Source organism: Ischnura elegans, chromosome 6, assembly GCF_921293095.1.
Source record: "Ischnura elegans chromosome 6, ioIscEleg1.1, whole genome shotgun sequence".
NCBI classification, from domain to species: Eukaryota; Metazoa; Arthropoda; class Insecta; order Odonata; family Coenagrionidae; genus Ischnura; species Ischnura elegans.
Window position 1 is genome coordinate 115,076,186 of NC_060251.1, and position 16,857 is coordinate 115,093,042.

A 16,857-nucleotide genomic window follows, 5' to 3' on the forward strand; every position below is an offset into this window, starting at 1 on the left:
TAAAAATTTTTTTACCAAAAAATACTCTCCTGGAATGCGGCATCCATCGAAAAGATTGCGCTGAAACGTCGGAGGACACATGAAAGTGTATTAAAACCTAGATATAATCATTGAATACTTTTTTATAAGTATTTATTTTTCACTGTAATTGATTAAATTTAATGTGCATTAAACAATTAAAATGAATATGGCAGGATTGTTTTTCTTTTTATTATTATTGTTAACTTTTTTCAACAATTTTTCATCATAGAATGTAGAAGTGTGCTTCAAAAGACGAAAATTAAAATAAAACCATTGCGGCCACAAAACTACGAAATTTTTTATAATAAAATGCAAAAACTTCGTATAAACCCGAAAAGAAATCAAATGCCCCATGTGGAAAAATCCTGGTACTGGGCCAGTATCAGCCCAGTACTGGGAAACTTCCAAAATTGGCAAGAAAATGACAGTACTGGGCCGGTTTCCGGCCGGTACCGGGCTGGTTCCGGCCCGGTACCGGTCTGGTTCTGGGCCGGTGCCGGGCCAGAACCAGCCCGGTACCGGCTCAGTACCGGGCCAGAACCAGCCCGGTACCGGCTCAGTACCGGGCCAGAACCAGCCCAGTACCGGGCCAGAACCAGCCCAGTACCGGCCGGAAACCGGCCCAGTACTGGCATTTTCTTGCCAATTTTGGAAGTTTCCCAGTACTGGGCCAATGAGCCGGTACCGGGCCGGTTCTGAGCCGGTACCGGGCTGGTACCGAGCCAGTACTGTGCCGGTACCGGGCTGGTACTGAGCCGGTACCGGGCTGGTACTGAGCCGGTTCTTGGCCGGTACTGGGCCGGTCCTGGCCCGGTACTGAGCCGGTACCATGGTACTGGGCTTGTTCCGGGCCGGTACCGGCCCGGTACTGGACTGGTTCTGGGCAATCACGGTAATAGTCGCAGGAAACTTGCATGGTCATCCTAATGTAACATGGTAAAATTTGATCTAGAGTACTGAAATGAGGCAAAAATTCTTTAATTACTGACTTATTTCTCATAATGAAAATGAATATGAATACAGATAGAACAATAAAGCATGACAATATTTTTAAAACTAATAATAATTTGCACTTGTAAATTACACATTTTGTCTTGCAGTGGCCTTTCCCGATTTTCTAATTTCGCACAATCTAGTGCACAACTGCTTTTTCACATAGCTGTGATGTTCCACCTTTAAATTTCCTTCTTTCGCATAGTGTTCCGCAAATTCTGAAAATGAAAGATGGAGAAAGCATAAAACATTGAAATACCTCCATCCTCTCCATTAATTTACTATCACTATTGTTTTGACTTGCATTGTTACATTACTATAGAGAACATTGTGTATGCAATAACCAACGAAACAATAACTAACCTGTAATTATACTGTCCAAAGCTTAATCGGCCCTAAGCAAAGTAGTAAAAGTTTATAAAAGTCAGTTTTTTAGACTAAGACCTTGAAGGTGATTCATCAAAGCACCAGTGATGGCATGTGTGGCCCGGCCATTAATAGGATTATAGTTACTTTAAAGGACTTAAAAAAATTTGAATTTTTAACCCTAGAACGATGGACTGGGTCCAATGGGTCCTTTCAAAACTACTAAGTTGGTAGTTTTGAAAGTTTATGATTACATATTTCAAAAATGCAGGAAACTCATTTTGACGCCGTGAGTTTTCCTAAATGTATGTCCTCTAAAACATAGCAAGAAATAATGAGAATGGGCTCATTACATTTTATAGTATACTTCAAAGTTACATAGTGGACAAACTGGGTCCATTGGACCCAGTCGACTAGTTTCAATGCTATGGATAATTCATTTCAACTTATCAGCAATTTTCTTATTTACTTTGCATTTTCGGGAGTTTCAATGTTTATGGAGTTATAAACAAGGCGTAGGCGATACCAATTACCAATTAGTGGGCAATTTTTATGGATTGGCTTGAAGCCTTTCATATGCTCTTACAATGCCACATTCAGAGTGGTACGGTCAGAAACATGTATCCACATCGTTTCGTAATGGGTAGTATTTGCAACTTTCTCTGGTTTGACGAATACAGTGTGAATTATCTACATTCAGTCCCAAAATCCGTCAGTTTTATATGTGAGACTGCTCATCGAGCGTCTGCGGTGCTTTCGTGGTGGTCAGTCAGAAGTTACGCTCGCTAGCTGGAGTGGTCTTGCTGCCTACTGACATTTGCTGTTATTTCAACTAACTGAAGGCATTGAAGAATTTGAATACCATCATTGCATTTTGATGCCGTGCATGGCAAGTACAAACCTTTATGGATTATATGAAAGATTATACTCTTCCATTCCAATGTAATCTATCCGTATTTACCTCATTTACCAAATCGTTTACTCCTTAGATGGATTAGTTAGAAGAAGTGGCGTATTGATTTTCATCTACTATGATATACAGCAATTTCATTATTCCTATCATTACCAGATGCTTGGTGGCACCAAATTTTGTGTAGTGAGGTATTGATGTGACTGAATTCATAGAGGGACTATTTATATACTTACTGTGTAGTTGAGGAGGTAAGAAGTCGGTGTCGCCCTTTGGATATTACAGTCGAAATAACTATCAAGATATTTTTGAGGTAATAATGAAAAAGCATTGTTTATAATTACTGTAAAAATTATCTGTTCCAGTAAAATTATTGAGCTCTTTGAATTGCTTGATGATATCAGAAACATAATATGAGACAGTGCTTTGCTAATGTTTACCTAAATTCATAACTAAGGAGTAGCACGAACAATGTTATCTTCCATTTATATCTAAGTAAAGTTTGGAATGAAAAATCGATCAATTTCATTGTCACTTTATCCACAGGCTTGCTAATAGTGACACAAATTTGGAGTGCGTTCATCTAAAGATTGCAGAAGGACGTGTTCAGCATCTAAACACACAGCGCTGACAGGAGGAGGGTAGTAGTGACTCCGGTGGAGTCTAAAATGTTGAATGCAGATGGAGAAGAACTGAACTGTGGGCTATTTTTCTTCATCTTGCTGAGAAGATGATAGAAATACGAAAATGGGGAATTCCTGTCGGGAGGAAATTTTAATTTCCCGCAATCTGAAAGAGGAGTGGTAAACAAAACCTCATGCCAACAACGCGGTGTAAACCCGGAAAACCATCACCAATCAACTAACCGCGGAAGCCTCCGTAATAATTTAAAACCTCATGCCACTAAAAAGGGTAGAATGCGAAGGCGTAATGTATTGCATCATATCCTGTGCCCACCCCGCTCGCAGGAAACTTGCATGGTCATCCTAACGTAACATTGTAATATTTGATCAAGAGTAATTAAGCATAATAATATTTTACAATAAAGCATAATAATATTTTACACTTATCAATTACATATTTTGTCTTACAGTGAAGACACTGAGTCCAACACCAGACTGTAAAGTTGAGGGATAAAAAATATTTCCACAATACTAACACCTTGATTTGATAACCGTTGTATTATCATGGAAATAGTATGGCTGAATCATAAGTTTAGTCAGTATTTTCCTGATTGTCTATGCACTTATATGTTTTATATAATGTGCTGTTCCTATGTTTATGTGCTAAAATACCGATGACAACATTGAAACACCATCTAACTTTTATTCTAATAGTAATATCCACAACTAACTCACCTAACACTGCAGCAAAGCCTGTCATGTCCAGCCCTTGCCGGTCTCCACTAGAGCGTTTGCCCAGTAGACTACAAGTCTTTAAGGCTTCTTCTTTAAAAACGCCTTCCATGGCATTCCTCGCCAACTGAGTATGGGTTTTGCTGTAACTCAAGATCCTCTGCTTTACAGCCCTGTGCACATACACATTGTAGGAGTCGACGAGTTTTGTTACCTGCAACACAAATAGATATGATTCAATCGTATTAAAATGGAGCGATTTTTTAAACTTAAAATCTGAAAATGAAAAGTTATTCAATGAAAAGCTAGAGAATGTACTGTATATTATGCTATGGATCAATCAAATACATCCATGGTACAAATCAAATACATCACCAAATACATTTAAGTAGGCTATCTTATACCCCTGTCAACCCTAACCCGCACGGTCATGCCGGTAAGGAAAAAAAAATGTTAACTCCATCCATGAGCTGTTTCTCTGGCTCCCACTGGCTTGCAGCAATCGTGTGGGACCCCTTCTACTGCAGGGGGAAGATTTTAATTGACTACATTTACAGTTGGTCATGTTGGTGACTTTTTTCTGAGATCCTTTTCGAACTCCTTTGTTGATCTAAGGTAAGTTGGAATTCATTTATGCTTATAATAGTTATATTTTAGTGCTTAGTTTAATCAATTATTTAAATGTCAATTGCTGTTGTTGTTCACTCCTGTGCCTACTATGATATACCACGAAATACTTATTTTCGATAAAAAATGTACCTGCACGATTGAGTTGGTTTGGGCTTAAATATGACTTAGGATCACGATATATTTTCTTCAACGATAAGATGAACATGTCAAGAAAAAACCTGAGAGAAACTCTGGGTTGAGTTGGAATATTATATAGTTATAACTCCTTGCCTCATCCCCCCTATGGCCTTGACAGCAAGTTTTTGTAATACTTTTCTGTCGTGCTTGCACCCAAACCCGCACAGGTGTGGATTTTTCCTGATTACACACTTACTGCCTAACCCACACAATTGTGTGTGTACCTTTCCAGGATAACTGTTGGCCTGAAAATTATTTCTTCACCTGAAGACTAAAAATAGGGTCTGTCAACCAGAAAACGCGTAAGTTTGTTAAAATAAAAAAAAATCTCGGGTGGAAAGGTATAAATTATAAATTTTTTTTTTAAATCACTGACATCTTCAACATACTAGACAGCCAGTAAAATGGTAATTATATTTATGTACTTACTCCATCATCACTCCGCTTGTACTTAAGTTGTGTTGATACATTGGCCTCCTGCCCATCATGTTCCTCTTTGTGCTTCTCATCCGCATGTTCATTTAGAAAAATCAGAGGTTTCAAGACCCCCTCCGATGACATGGATCCTTCGGCATCATCTATTGCTTCTGGTATAATGAAAGTATCTTCATCCTTGGAGATCCTTTTATTTTCAGCAATAGGCTTTTCAGTAACTGCCGACGAAGACCTTTGTTTAAGGAAGTTGGCAACATCCTTCACCTCTTTCAGCCATCGAGATAACTCTGAAAAATTCAAATTATGTTAAATTCATACAATAAACATGCATTTTGAAGTAATCACAGTAAGGATTGAAACCAAAACTTGCTGTTTTTGCCAGTCTGAAATATTGCATATCTATAGTTGCATGAGCATTCTGTGGCTAAACCGTTGAAAAATGTTTAATGACAACATCTGTTTACATAAACAACTCAGCATCTTTCATTCAAAAAGTACATTTATCCAAAAGAACTTTGAAGGTTACCAAGAGGGATTTCAGAAAATCAAACCATTTTCAGAGAGAAATTGTTATACTATACATCTATATTTCGATAGAGCATGAAATAATATGTTTGAGGGAAATGCATAGATATAAATGGCCTTAAGGCATATCACTCAACAGAAGGCATGCAAAATGATTTTACGGTATTTATATTTACAACAGGCATACTTTTTTTTAATATTACAAAGAGCTGTTGCCCTATGTTTAATGCAATAAAAACTTTAAGTAAGTGACTACTTCAAATCAAACAAGGGCTAACACAAAAATTTAAGGAAAAAAACTGGAAATAAAGAAAGCTAGTTTAGTGTTGTAGTCTATATTACAATCGTATAATACCATACCTATGGCTTCATCCCTCTCTTTTCTTAGCTTCTTAATAACCCTTTGCTGCCGGTCAATTTCTTTTTCTTTTTTCTCGCATTCATGGCATTTTAGTGCAGCTCCTTGCGCAACCACTTCGACGTTAGATGTCGATTGCAAACCTTCACTTTTTTCTGGAGAAGTGGTTCTTTGTTTCTTCCTTGGGGAAAAACGAGCAGGTAGAGAGCTATTAAATCGTAATTTTTTATTAATCAATTTGGCTGTTTTTAGATCCTCTAATTTTTTTGCTTCTTTCAAATTTATTTTCTTCTGTCTTGTGTCCTCATCCCTTATGTCTTCACTATCGTCGGATTCTGAGGTTAAAACCTTAGGAATTTTGTTTCTGAGGCCTTTGCCTAGTTTGATCTCCGTCGGCGATAACGTTTGCTGCGCTATATATTTTTTCTCCATCTCCAATATCTCTTGTTTATTATCTAGAACAAGCATAATAACAGTAATTACTCAAGTGTACAAGAACTGGCGTTAAGTCTAACCCTATGAAATATGATGTTAAGACTTCATATTGCCCGAAATCGTTAACTTAGTTAAAAGCGCTTTTTCATACAGACATACAAAAAGCTTCATCTAAATAGTAGATTCTCTACATTCTGGCACTTTTGGTCTGTTTTGGCTGTAGGTTTAACGACTTTTCACTTAGCTTACAAAAAGCAACAATTCTATTTTCATTGCATTTTATCTATACTTGACAATCCATTGTCAGTTCTGGATTTGGTTACCAGATATTCGTTGACGCAATGTAAGGAAAAGCAAGCTATTCTGATAAATTTTGTAAAAATAATTCGGGACATCTTTTGTGAAGTTATTTCCTTATGTATATTGTCCAGGAATTTATAGTGACAAAGTCAAAAGTATTCTGGAAAGAAAAAACAGGCAATCGCCTGGTTCTAGTTCTGACCAAATATTTTCGGCCCATATGATCAATAATATCTACTTCAAAGTTTGGTTTAATTGGGTCCTGACCATCGAGAGGGAGGGCCTGAGCGCTCTGTCGAGATTCGTAGGCAGATGGAGGGAGGTGCGAAGACTGCGGTTGAGAGTGCCGGTTCAAGAGGAATGCATAAGAAAACAAAACCATATGTGAACAGACATTTCTCTGGATACAATTTCCCTTACATCACAACATATGAACTTTTACTTAAGAAATGGTGAGCTATAATTGGCTGCTTTCATGTGTCTGATTAGATGAGATTGTTTTGAATCTACTAATACCATATCCTACCTAAGAAAGCATAAATATAGCAAATTATGCATTCAGTTGGGAAATTGCCACTCCTATGATAGCATGGGTGGATGGAGGATTTTTATTCTGGCTGCGGGAGAAGGGTATGAAAGGGAAACGGTCTCCTCACATTTCTGATTGAAAACAACGTACAACAATTACTGTACAAAATATTCTCGTTATTTAAATATACATTTAAAGATATGGACAGAGTCAAGAATTTAGAATAATTGTCAAGAATGATCAGAAAGATAAACTATCTGTACTCATCCTGGGTGGATTTGTGAAAACAGATACTACCTTCTTGCTGATGGAATTTTTTTCACTTATAACACAAACCATATACAGATTTGTTTTTGAAGTCTTTAATTTTGCATTCTTCAACCAGAGCTATAATATCACTATAAATATTTCTATTGTCCGTACAGTTTTCACATTTTTCAATTCTATCCAACACATCATTCATGAAAGAGGCTTACCTTCGTTCTGTGGTATACTTTTATATAATAATGAGTGTCTATTATTAATGAGTAAGTAATAAGAGGTGGTGCACACTCTTCCAAACACACAAATATTACAGCCCCATCTTGGATCTTGGGATGGCACCATCCTTCAGTTTTTCTGATTTCTCATCAAGGCATGAGCTTTCATGTAGCACCTCTTCAGCCAGAAAATGCCGGATGCACACCTTAAAATGGGGATAATTTCATTGGTTCCACATTATACTAATAACTAGAACTATTCATTTAAAACCCTCGAAAAATCAAGTTTTTCTTATTCACAACACCAAAGAACACCAGGATATGTGTCGTTTACTACTATACCACTTTAGCACTGGTATGCGAGAATTACAAAGGCATTTTAGTAATGTGAAATAATTAAAAACATTAATTATTCAAGCAATAACACATGATAATGACACCTATTTCAAAAAACAAAAATACTTGAGATTAAAGAGCAGACATAGACAGTTCAAGCAAAATTTATTGTTATTTAATTAAACAAAATTGATAGGTAACTATTGTTGCCTATGAATTCCTTTGAACTCTTTTCCTCCACTTATTCCACCGCAATTTTCTTATATAAGTAGGTTGGAAGCAAAGGAGTAAAAGTGATATCTTTTTTCCATTCAGAGTTAGGTACAGAAATTAGGTATAGAAAATAAACGAGGTCAATTAGATACTTAGTAGTGCATTTGATTTTCCACTCAATGTCAGAACAGAACATAGACTCACTCGTTTCATTTAGCAACAAATATTTGTGTATTTCCTATTACAATTAACTTTACCTAACCCTATTAATAAATAATTTGCTTTTCCCCTTGGCTTCCAACCCACTCGTATGTTATCTTGGCCAGCACATCGCCATGCTTCTACAGCCATGCCCCGTTCACACTATAAATATTGCGACCACAGTCGCAAACACTCGTGCGTTTACACGTGAATGTTAAGATCTGCGCGTTTACACAATGTTTTAAAACACAATGGGTCGAATGGTAAAAGCAGGGTGTAAACGGGGAATTACGATGATAATGTTGAAGTGCAAACGCATGAGTGGTTGTGACCGTGATCAGCACATGCGTAATGTAAGGGTTAGGAACTACGCCATAAAAATTAATATCTGCGTGAATACACGACGTTTCAGGATACGATGGTATGGAAAATTGGTGGTCAATGCACGATGAAAACAGGGAATTACAAAGGCAACACTGATGTGTAACCGAGCAAGTGGTTGCGACCACTGTCGCAATGTGCGTAGTATAAGGGGACTTAAGAAGCATGGCAACGTACTAGGATAACTATTATTTGATAAATTTGTGGCGGAGTCAGTAACGAAAAAGATTTCAAAGGAAGGCATGGTCAATATTATAAAATGGAACATGAATTCCCTTAAGCTAGAACCAACCCAACCCAGAAATGGGACTGGACAACGTGGAAAAGGTAGTCAAAATTCACTCCAGGGCCAACGCCCCAATTGGCTACACAATATAGTAGTTTCATTTCAAAAAAAAATTAGCAGGTGATAATTCAATGGCATGCAGCATCCTCTGCCTATGCAGCAGGAAACCCAAGATTTTGGCGAGTAATTGTGATTTCCTTTAAAGGATTCAAACAGGAATTTAGCTGATTAATGGAATATTTTAATTTCATGGAAACAATTTGGGCATATACTTGATTCAACTAACATCACTTTCAAATATTCTAAGGGGACACACCAGCTTGCGAAAAAATGATTGCATGCCGTCTCAGCATGTACACTGCTACGATGGATTTCTGACTGATGTATACATTCTTATCTACCAAACGCCACTTCAGCGGCATGACCATCTGATACTCGGCTTCATCCAACTTCTTATTTTCAAAAGGTAGTTCGCTTTACCCCCACTCCAGCTGGCTCTAATGTTGATCATACGACTCTTCTAAAATGCTTAAAAAACTTGAAACTCACTACTTATAAACCTTCGCGGGGCAAGATCCACGGTTTGGGCCCCCCCCAATATTTTTTGTAAGTCGGCGTCCCTGTACATACACAAATGCCCTTTGTAAAAAAACATTCCGCAAATATCCCAAAATGGTTCGCAATGTCCCTGGGACGAAATAGGAATATAGGGGATCAAAATAGGATATTCCAGGAATATCCCATAATGATTCGCAATATTCCTGGGAGGAAATTGGAATATTGGGAATCAAAATGGGATATTCCTGGAATATCCTCTGCTGTGTGGGTAAGGGTGGCAAAAAGAATAGGATATACCACCAAAGGTGGTGGTCCATGGGTTTCAAAGGGTGCCCAAGTCATTGGTAGTGTCCAAATACTCGTTTTATCCACTATTTGACCTCCAAGGCTAATACTGAGGTCAAAGGTCATAGAGGTAAATGTGGGGCCATCGTGACAACCAACGTGTCTAAACATAGGTTTTAAAGGGTGCTCAAGTCAGTTTTGCAGTTCATTCAACAGTATTGTGGATTTTTTTTAGATCTGAAGGTCAATAAACAGTCTAAATTTATTATGTATTAGAAAAAAACTTTTTTACGACATGTTGAACACTTAAGGAAATTAAAATAAATTGAATTTGGGCCATCAGTGTGGCCCACACACCCAACCACATAACAAGATTTTATGTGCCCAAAGAAGGGTTAAGAATATCATTTTCCACATGCAGTTACCTTAATGAAGAACTCACTTTGTAGAGGATTTTGCTCAAATCCAGCGTCAAGCAGCTGTTTTTCCGTGGCCTGCTTAATCTCCAAAAGGAACTCTTGCAGGAAGGAGGAGCGTGCCTGGAGACACTGATCCTTGAACATCCTGATTTGCTTGTCCAGACAGATGAACCTCAGGAAGCCATCTGATGGGGCCACCTACAGTTCAATAGGGAAAATTTCCAAAATAATAAAATGTCCATAGAAATTTCTTCTTCAAATTTTCCTCAGGAGAACTTGCAATCGTTGTATACCGATGCCAAGTCATGTAAATCATTGACTATTGAGAATCTTTAACACACATTATCCGCATAGTTTTATTGTATACCATGGTATTCATTTCAGTCAAAGTACGGCTTGGTAGGGCTGAATTACAACAAAAACTTCCTTAAAGAGCCGGGCTCCACAGTGACAAGCCATGGCTGATATATTTTTTGTATGGTTCCCAGGTCAATCTATTATCAATAAGAATCCCTAAAAATTTTAACAGTTTCTAGTTCATGATGGTCAGATATGTTCCTTAAACTAAAAAGAAGACTTTGGGTTTTACTTTCATTGAGTAAAAATCCAGTCGCCCTGAACTATAAGGAGGCCTGAGAAAGTGTGTTTTCAGTTAATGTTTTTAGTGTCAATATAGATCTGAACTATTATTTAGGAAAGTTGTGTCGTCCGCATATATTACATATTTTAGTGATTTATTCCATACGTCAGTTTGCTACTTTCCATAACCAATAAAGTATAAAGTAGGGGTATCGTTAATGGGTTGACCCGTGAATAAACAGATAAATGAAACTGTTGTTATGCGATACATCCGCAATCATCTGAACGGAAGATTAAGAAAAAATTCCATATCTCCTACCATTACCTGCTAAATACTTCCTTCATTCGTTGCCATAATTTTTTTATTTACTAGATTAATTCGTTTCGTCAAAGTGAAGGCGAGCGAAAAACAACAAATAAAAGATTAACGATCAGCGCGTATTTAGATAACGTTTTATGACACAATGGTACAGATCGTTTACGCGCTGTGTAAACGGAAAATTACGGTCATACCATCGCTGTGTAAACGCTTGTGGTAGTCACCATGGTCGACACCTACGTAGTATAAAAAAAGGATACTCCAGACAAATGAATATCTGTGTGTATACACCACAGATATATACAATAGATTGGCAATGGGAGTGGGGGGGGTGAAGCCATGCCTTTCTGCTGGCGGCCATGTTGCTTTCACCGACCTATGCGTTTGCGTAAGTAGGGAACTGGAGGAAAATTACATTGTGAAAGATAATGGCGCATTGATTAAGGCTATGAACTATAGAAAACGTTGTCATTTTCGTTTAAGATGTATCCAATTAAAAAGAAAGGGACCGATCTTGACACTTACGTGGTAAATTAACCAATCTTTGAGCGGAACATCACCGTGACGAAGTTATGAAAATGGTAATATAAGCTGAGCTAAGATTAATACTAATTCGGTTCCTGCTCAATATTATGGAATTGGAATCCATATGCATGAGTTATCTCGAAAAAAAATATTGTGTCCCAAATGTAGAAGGGGCGTAGCAGATGGGGAAAATGGTTAACTACGTCGTCTGCTAGTGTAGGAAGGTAGCCTACAATCGTGAATACATGGTATTGTTCACCCTTAGATTTACCAGCGACATTGTCACACTATTCAAACAAAATAATTCGAAAATTCCAAAGGTTTGATGCTTCCACTTACTGTATTTTTGTTGCCAAAGAGTTGTTGCTCAGTTAGAGTTGTCAATTAGACGAAAAACGTAGAAGCAATGCTACCTAACCTTTCACTGCCATAAGTAATCGGGCCAAAAATATTACGTAATTAAATTTGATTCAACCTATTTAAACCCATTATGATCTAACTTTCTGAGCAAGGCATGCTGCTTGGTGCTGTAAAATGCTTTTCTGAGGTCGTAAAGAGTCAATGCGCGATTGAATTCCTATCCTTCCCAGGGAGAACACCAAGACCTATAAGACGTCTAGAAGACGTCTTATAGGTCATGATATGGTCAATGGTTTTACTTTGGTTTTGAAAAGAAAAAAAAATGACCAGCAAAAATTATGAGCAAAAGTTTTTAAATGCGTCGCTTAGCAGTTCTAGTACATTCTGGAATCCATTTTCATGAAGATTACTCGTTAATTCCAAATTTATTTACTTCATCATTAATGTGGTCTATGTTTGGTTTTGGTTATGTTTGACGTCTTCTGGTTGGTCAAAAAGATGTCTTTAAGACGTCATTTAGATGGTCGAAAAAACGTCTTAATACCAGGTCAATAAAATCTATTTCCTTCCCTCCACCGTGACCTAATCACGACGTCTTCTGGTTTGTCAAAAAGGCGTTTTTAAGACGTCTTTTAGATGGTCAAAAAAACGTATTAATCCCAGGTCAATAATACCTATTTCCTTTGAAGGTGGATGAAGAGATGAAGTCATAGTGCGCACGTGCACCAAAATGCATAGGCAACTTTTCTGGCAAATGTTCATAAAAGCGATTTAAAGTTGGGAAAACTCGTTCTTTAAATGTCTTTACTAAATATATAGCTATGTATATTCTAGAGAATACTAGAGTAGAATAATAGAAATTCTATAGAATATCTATTTTATGAAAGTATGGCTGTTGATTGGACTTCAAAAATACCAATGTTTTAGATTATGTAATTAATTTGACAAAAAGATTATTTAAACAAATTATATATATTTGAAAAACAAAAATAGTTATAAGGAAAGAGCAGTCATCAACAATTTAAGCAAAATTTATAATTATTTACTTAATCAAAATTGATACGTAACTATGTACTGAATTAACTTAGTTACCATCAATAAACAAATCCAATTCAATGGAATAACAGGTATGTATCAAAATTCTAGTCTCTTCTTTTTTGTTAATGAACAACAATTCTTTTTTATTTTAATATTATGAATAATATCGCCATAAACTTTTATGTTTCATAATTATGTACTCATATTTATTCATAGCCCTGATGAAGGTGTTAAAATACATTGGCAAAACTTGCATTGAAAATACTTCAAGGCCTATACTGCAAGACATTGAATCAACATGAATGCATTCATTGATAATGCTGCAGATGCCTTTGAGACAGCTAAGATATCTACATTATGTTTAGAAGGTGTCTTCAAGTTATTAAAGATATATTCTACATATTAGCATAAGACGTATAAGATATTACATAGATATTTTGTCAATATTTGTGCTCTGTGGGAGTTTTCGACATTTTGTTATACTTTCCGTTTCTCGGACATTAATCTTTGTTTAGTTTTCTGTTGGTTATATAATTAAAAAATTACTTCATTCATTTCATGTTTTATCTCCTATTTTTATCTCCTAAGAGGTTTTCCTTGAATCTTAGTGGAGGGAAGAAAATATGTCTTCTTGGTTCATTTTTGAAAATATTTAAACCATCAAAATGTCGTATTTTTGATCAAAAAGAAAAGGTCGCGATTGGGTCATGGTGGAGGGAAGGAAAAAGGTATTGTTATCCCGGGATCGAGAGGTTTTTTGACTATCTAAATGACGCCTTAAAGATGCCTTTTTGACGAACCACAAGACGTCGTGGATAGGTCATGGTGGAGGGAAGGAAATAGGTTTTTTTGACCCGGGATTAAGAGGTTTTTTTGACCATCCAAATGACGTCTAGAAGACGTCTTTTTGACGAACCACAAGACGTCGTGGATAGGTCATGGTGGAGGGAAGGAAATAGGTTTTTTTGACCTGGGATTAAAACGTTATTTCGACCATCTAAATGACGTCTAGAAGACGTCTTTTTGGCGAACCACAAGACGTCGTGGATAGGTCATGGTGGAGGGAAGGAAATAGGTTTTTTTGACCTGGGATTAAGACGTTATTTCGACCATCTAAATGACGTCTAGAAGACGTCTTTTTGACCTTAGTGTTCTCCCTGGATAAGCATCAGAAATATAATTTACATTATTTTATATAGGCAGTGTTTTGGATTTCCCCTCACGATCACCCAATTGCGAACTTGAAAAGAAGTTATTGGCTTAAAAAACTCAACGATTTGATCCATGATCATCAATAATCAGTTTCATGTTGTTATAATATTCGAAGGGGAAGCAGACTATAATATAAATCTTACAACATGAGGGGGTACGTTTTTAATTAGAATTTCTATCTTACCGGGATAAGTGATTATAACAGACACCATGTTCTATATAGAAGCCACAAAATGATCAAATACCTGATAAGTGCTACATGGAAAGGTTGAATTATAATGAATGTGACCGCGTCATTTCACCGCGAGCACATGCAAACCATTATTTAAGCGATCAGTTTCTCGGAATTTCACTCAATAGATATTAACAGAGTCAAAACTTATGCTTTTGAAAGAAATTCGTTAAGTTTCCAGATAGAGTTAAAGGTGCATAATACACGCTCTACATATCTAAATAAATAATAATACTACAACGGAAATAAAATTCCAATACAATGTAATAATGCAACAGCGGAAAGTATATGACATAATGGAAACTGGAGAAAGTCTTTTCTTGGTAAACACAGAAAACACAACTGAAAACATCATGATGATTCCGTCATCAAAACACAGACACCGAGACAGAGAATGCACATGTTATTAACCCCTCAACGCCGTCATGCGTACCCAGTACGCTTCCTGACCTACTGTATATAATTTTTTTTCTCCGCCAGATATTGTATTTTAGATTAAAACAAATTGCTCTATCTTTTGAAGAAATGCTTTCCCTCTCCAATAAAATATTCATAACGACTTTAGGCCTTCAGAAATTTTTAAAATGATTCGATGAAATTCCGTTTTAAACCAGCACATTGACGACTTCGGTCGAAAAACTCAACGCCTATATTTATTCAAACGCTTGAAAAATTATTATATAGTAGCGCACTACATTATGCAAGTTTACAAAAAATTTTAATGATAATGATCGTATATTATGAACGATATAAATTATTGAATGATAGTATGCCAATAAGGTGAAGTCTTCTTAATCTCATCCGGCCGCTGGGATGGTATTTAAATAAATGCCCGCCGCGCTTGAGGGGTTAATTACCGATCCTAGAGATATGAAGCTACTGAATTTGAAATGATATCGCTTTCAGAAACTCCGGTAAATATCCGCTTCCGTCACACACCTTTAGAATTTGTTTTCGAGAGCAATTTGCATTTCAGCAAAAATAACGTGTCACAGTTTCATGATGCTATTTCTACAAATATGTGAATTTTGCCAACAATAAATTTAAAAAGGTAGAGCATAACCTGCACTTCACGTGATATAACTTTCGTGGCGATACGTACAAAAAAAAAGGCTTTGGAAAATATTTTCATGCTCTGTGAGATGGAAGCGGAGACATTACTGAACGCAAACCATGCTTTCCTTATATCTATTATTTACGCGTGTAGAGACACATTTTCGCCCCCAGGAAAATTTCCCCTCGTAGTATACTTAAATGTGCACCCCCACATAACGCAGTAGTTCACCATTCTTCTTTTAAAAAGCTCCAAAAGGAGGAAAAGTAGCCTCTCAAATACACGTATGTTAATGGCACATGAGCAACGGTCGGTGAAAGCAAGATGGCTAGTTGCGCAAAATTCTTCTGCCGGCCGGCTTCAGCGCCACCGTGAGGAAAACATAGGCACTGCCAATCTATTGTATATATCTGTGGTATACACGACGTTTAGTACGCCATGGAATGGAAATTTGTCGGTAAAAATGACATGAAAACGGGGAAATACGAATTTAACATTAAAGTGTAAGCGAAGAAGGGGTTGCGACTATTGTCGCAACATTCATAGCGTAAAAAGGATTTAAGATGCATGGCGATGTACTGGGAAAACTTACATTTGAAAATTGTGGCGGAGTCAGCAGTGCGAAAGTGGAATGTCAGTAGTGAAAAATATATCAAAGGAAGGCTTCGGCGATATTATAAAAGAAGCAATAAATATGAATTCCCTTCATTGAAACCCAACCCAACGGGTTGCGTTTTCAAACATTAATTTAAAAACTAATCACAGGAACTCATTTCTTTAGTTTGTAATAGTGATACGTATCACCATATGTGTTCTTCTCCCATAATTATATTTTCCATGAAACATAAATGCCGGTCGTGTTTGATTTTTAACGCTAATAAGGTGTCATATAAGCCTACGAAGAAGTTGTTATTCGTTGAGATTTTCGAGAGGCTGGCAGAAAATTATTCTAAGAAGAATACATTGACCATATCTACGAAAATAATATCACTAATGTGGTATTGGATTGTTAGGTGTCTGGCAATTTATGCTCACCGTAAGTCTTACCATTTATAGGATACAAGTTCACAGAAGGAAAAAACATAGTAAACACTTGAAAAAACAATATTCCAGATCATAAACACTATAGGCCACACGACGCGTGAATGTGCAAAAAAGTTTACCGATCATGTAATATTTGCAATTTACAATACGAGGAAATAAAACTGGATGAACATGGTTTAGTCCGAGGAGTTGTCATGACAATGAGTTCCTTCAATATATGAAAGTCATTCGAAGAAAATTATCACAAAATCCTAGACATTGTGTGGGTATGTTACAAACATCGATTCCGCAATGGTATTTCA

The 16,857-nt window shown here is 36.8% G+C and overlaps 1 protein-coding gene across 4 annotated transcripts; it reads right to left on the bottom strand.

The window, feature by feature from the left end:
- Positions 1-704: 704 nt before the first annotated feature.
- Positions 705-11,365, bottom strand: LOC124161531. Of its 4 annotated transcripts, none has more exons than XM_046537894.1 (7): positions 11,097-11,365; positions 10,216-10,390; positions 7,511-7,719; positions 5,773-6,225; positions 4,882-5,174; positions 3,649-3,859; positions 706-1,232 (listed from the first exon to the last, which is right to left on the bottom strand). In XM_046537894.1, the coding sequence occupies exons 3-7, from the start codon at positions 7,638-7,640 to the stop codon at positions 1,102-1,104; spliced, it is 1,218 nt and encodes a 405-aa protein (XP_046393850.1). In that variant the 5' UTR covers positions 7,641-7,719; positions 10,216-10,390; positions 11,097-11,365; the 3' UTR covers positions 706-1,101. The 4 variants fall into 4 exon arrangements, with proteins under 4 accessions (XP_046393851.1, XP_046393850.1, XP_046393852.1 ...); XM_046537896.1 differs by lacking the exon at positions 11,097-11,365 and adding an exon at positions 10,560-10,995; XM_046537895.1 differs by lacking the exon at positions 11,097-11,365 and having other exon boundaries at positions 705-1,232; positions 10,199-10,553.
- Between the last annotated feature and the right edge of the window lie 5,492 nt (positions 11,366-16,857).

Coding starts and splice junctions, on each gene's coding strand:
- LOC124161531 (XM_046537895.1), bottom strand. CDS start 7,640: ATGGTGCCATCCCAAGATCCAAGATGGGGCTGTAATATTTGTGTGTTT. Junction 6,226..7,510: donor AAGTATACCACAGAACGAAG/GTAAGCCTCTTT, acceptor TGCTTGTTCTAG/ATAATAAACAAGAGATATTG. Junction 3,860..4,881: donor ACAAGCGGAGTGATGATGGA/GTAAGTACATAA, acceptor TTTGTGTTGCAG/GTAACAAAACTCGTCGACTC.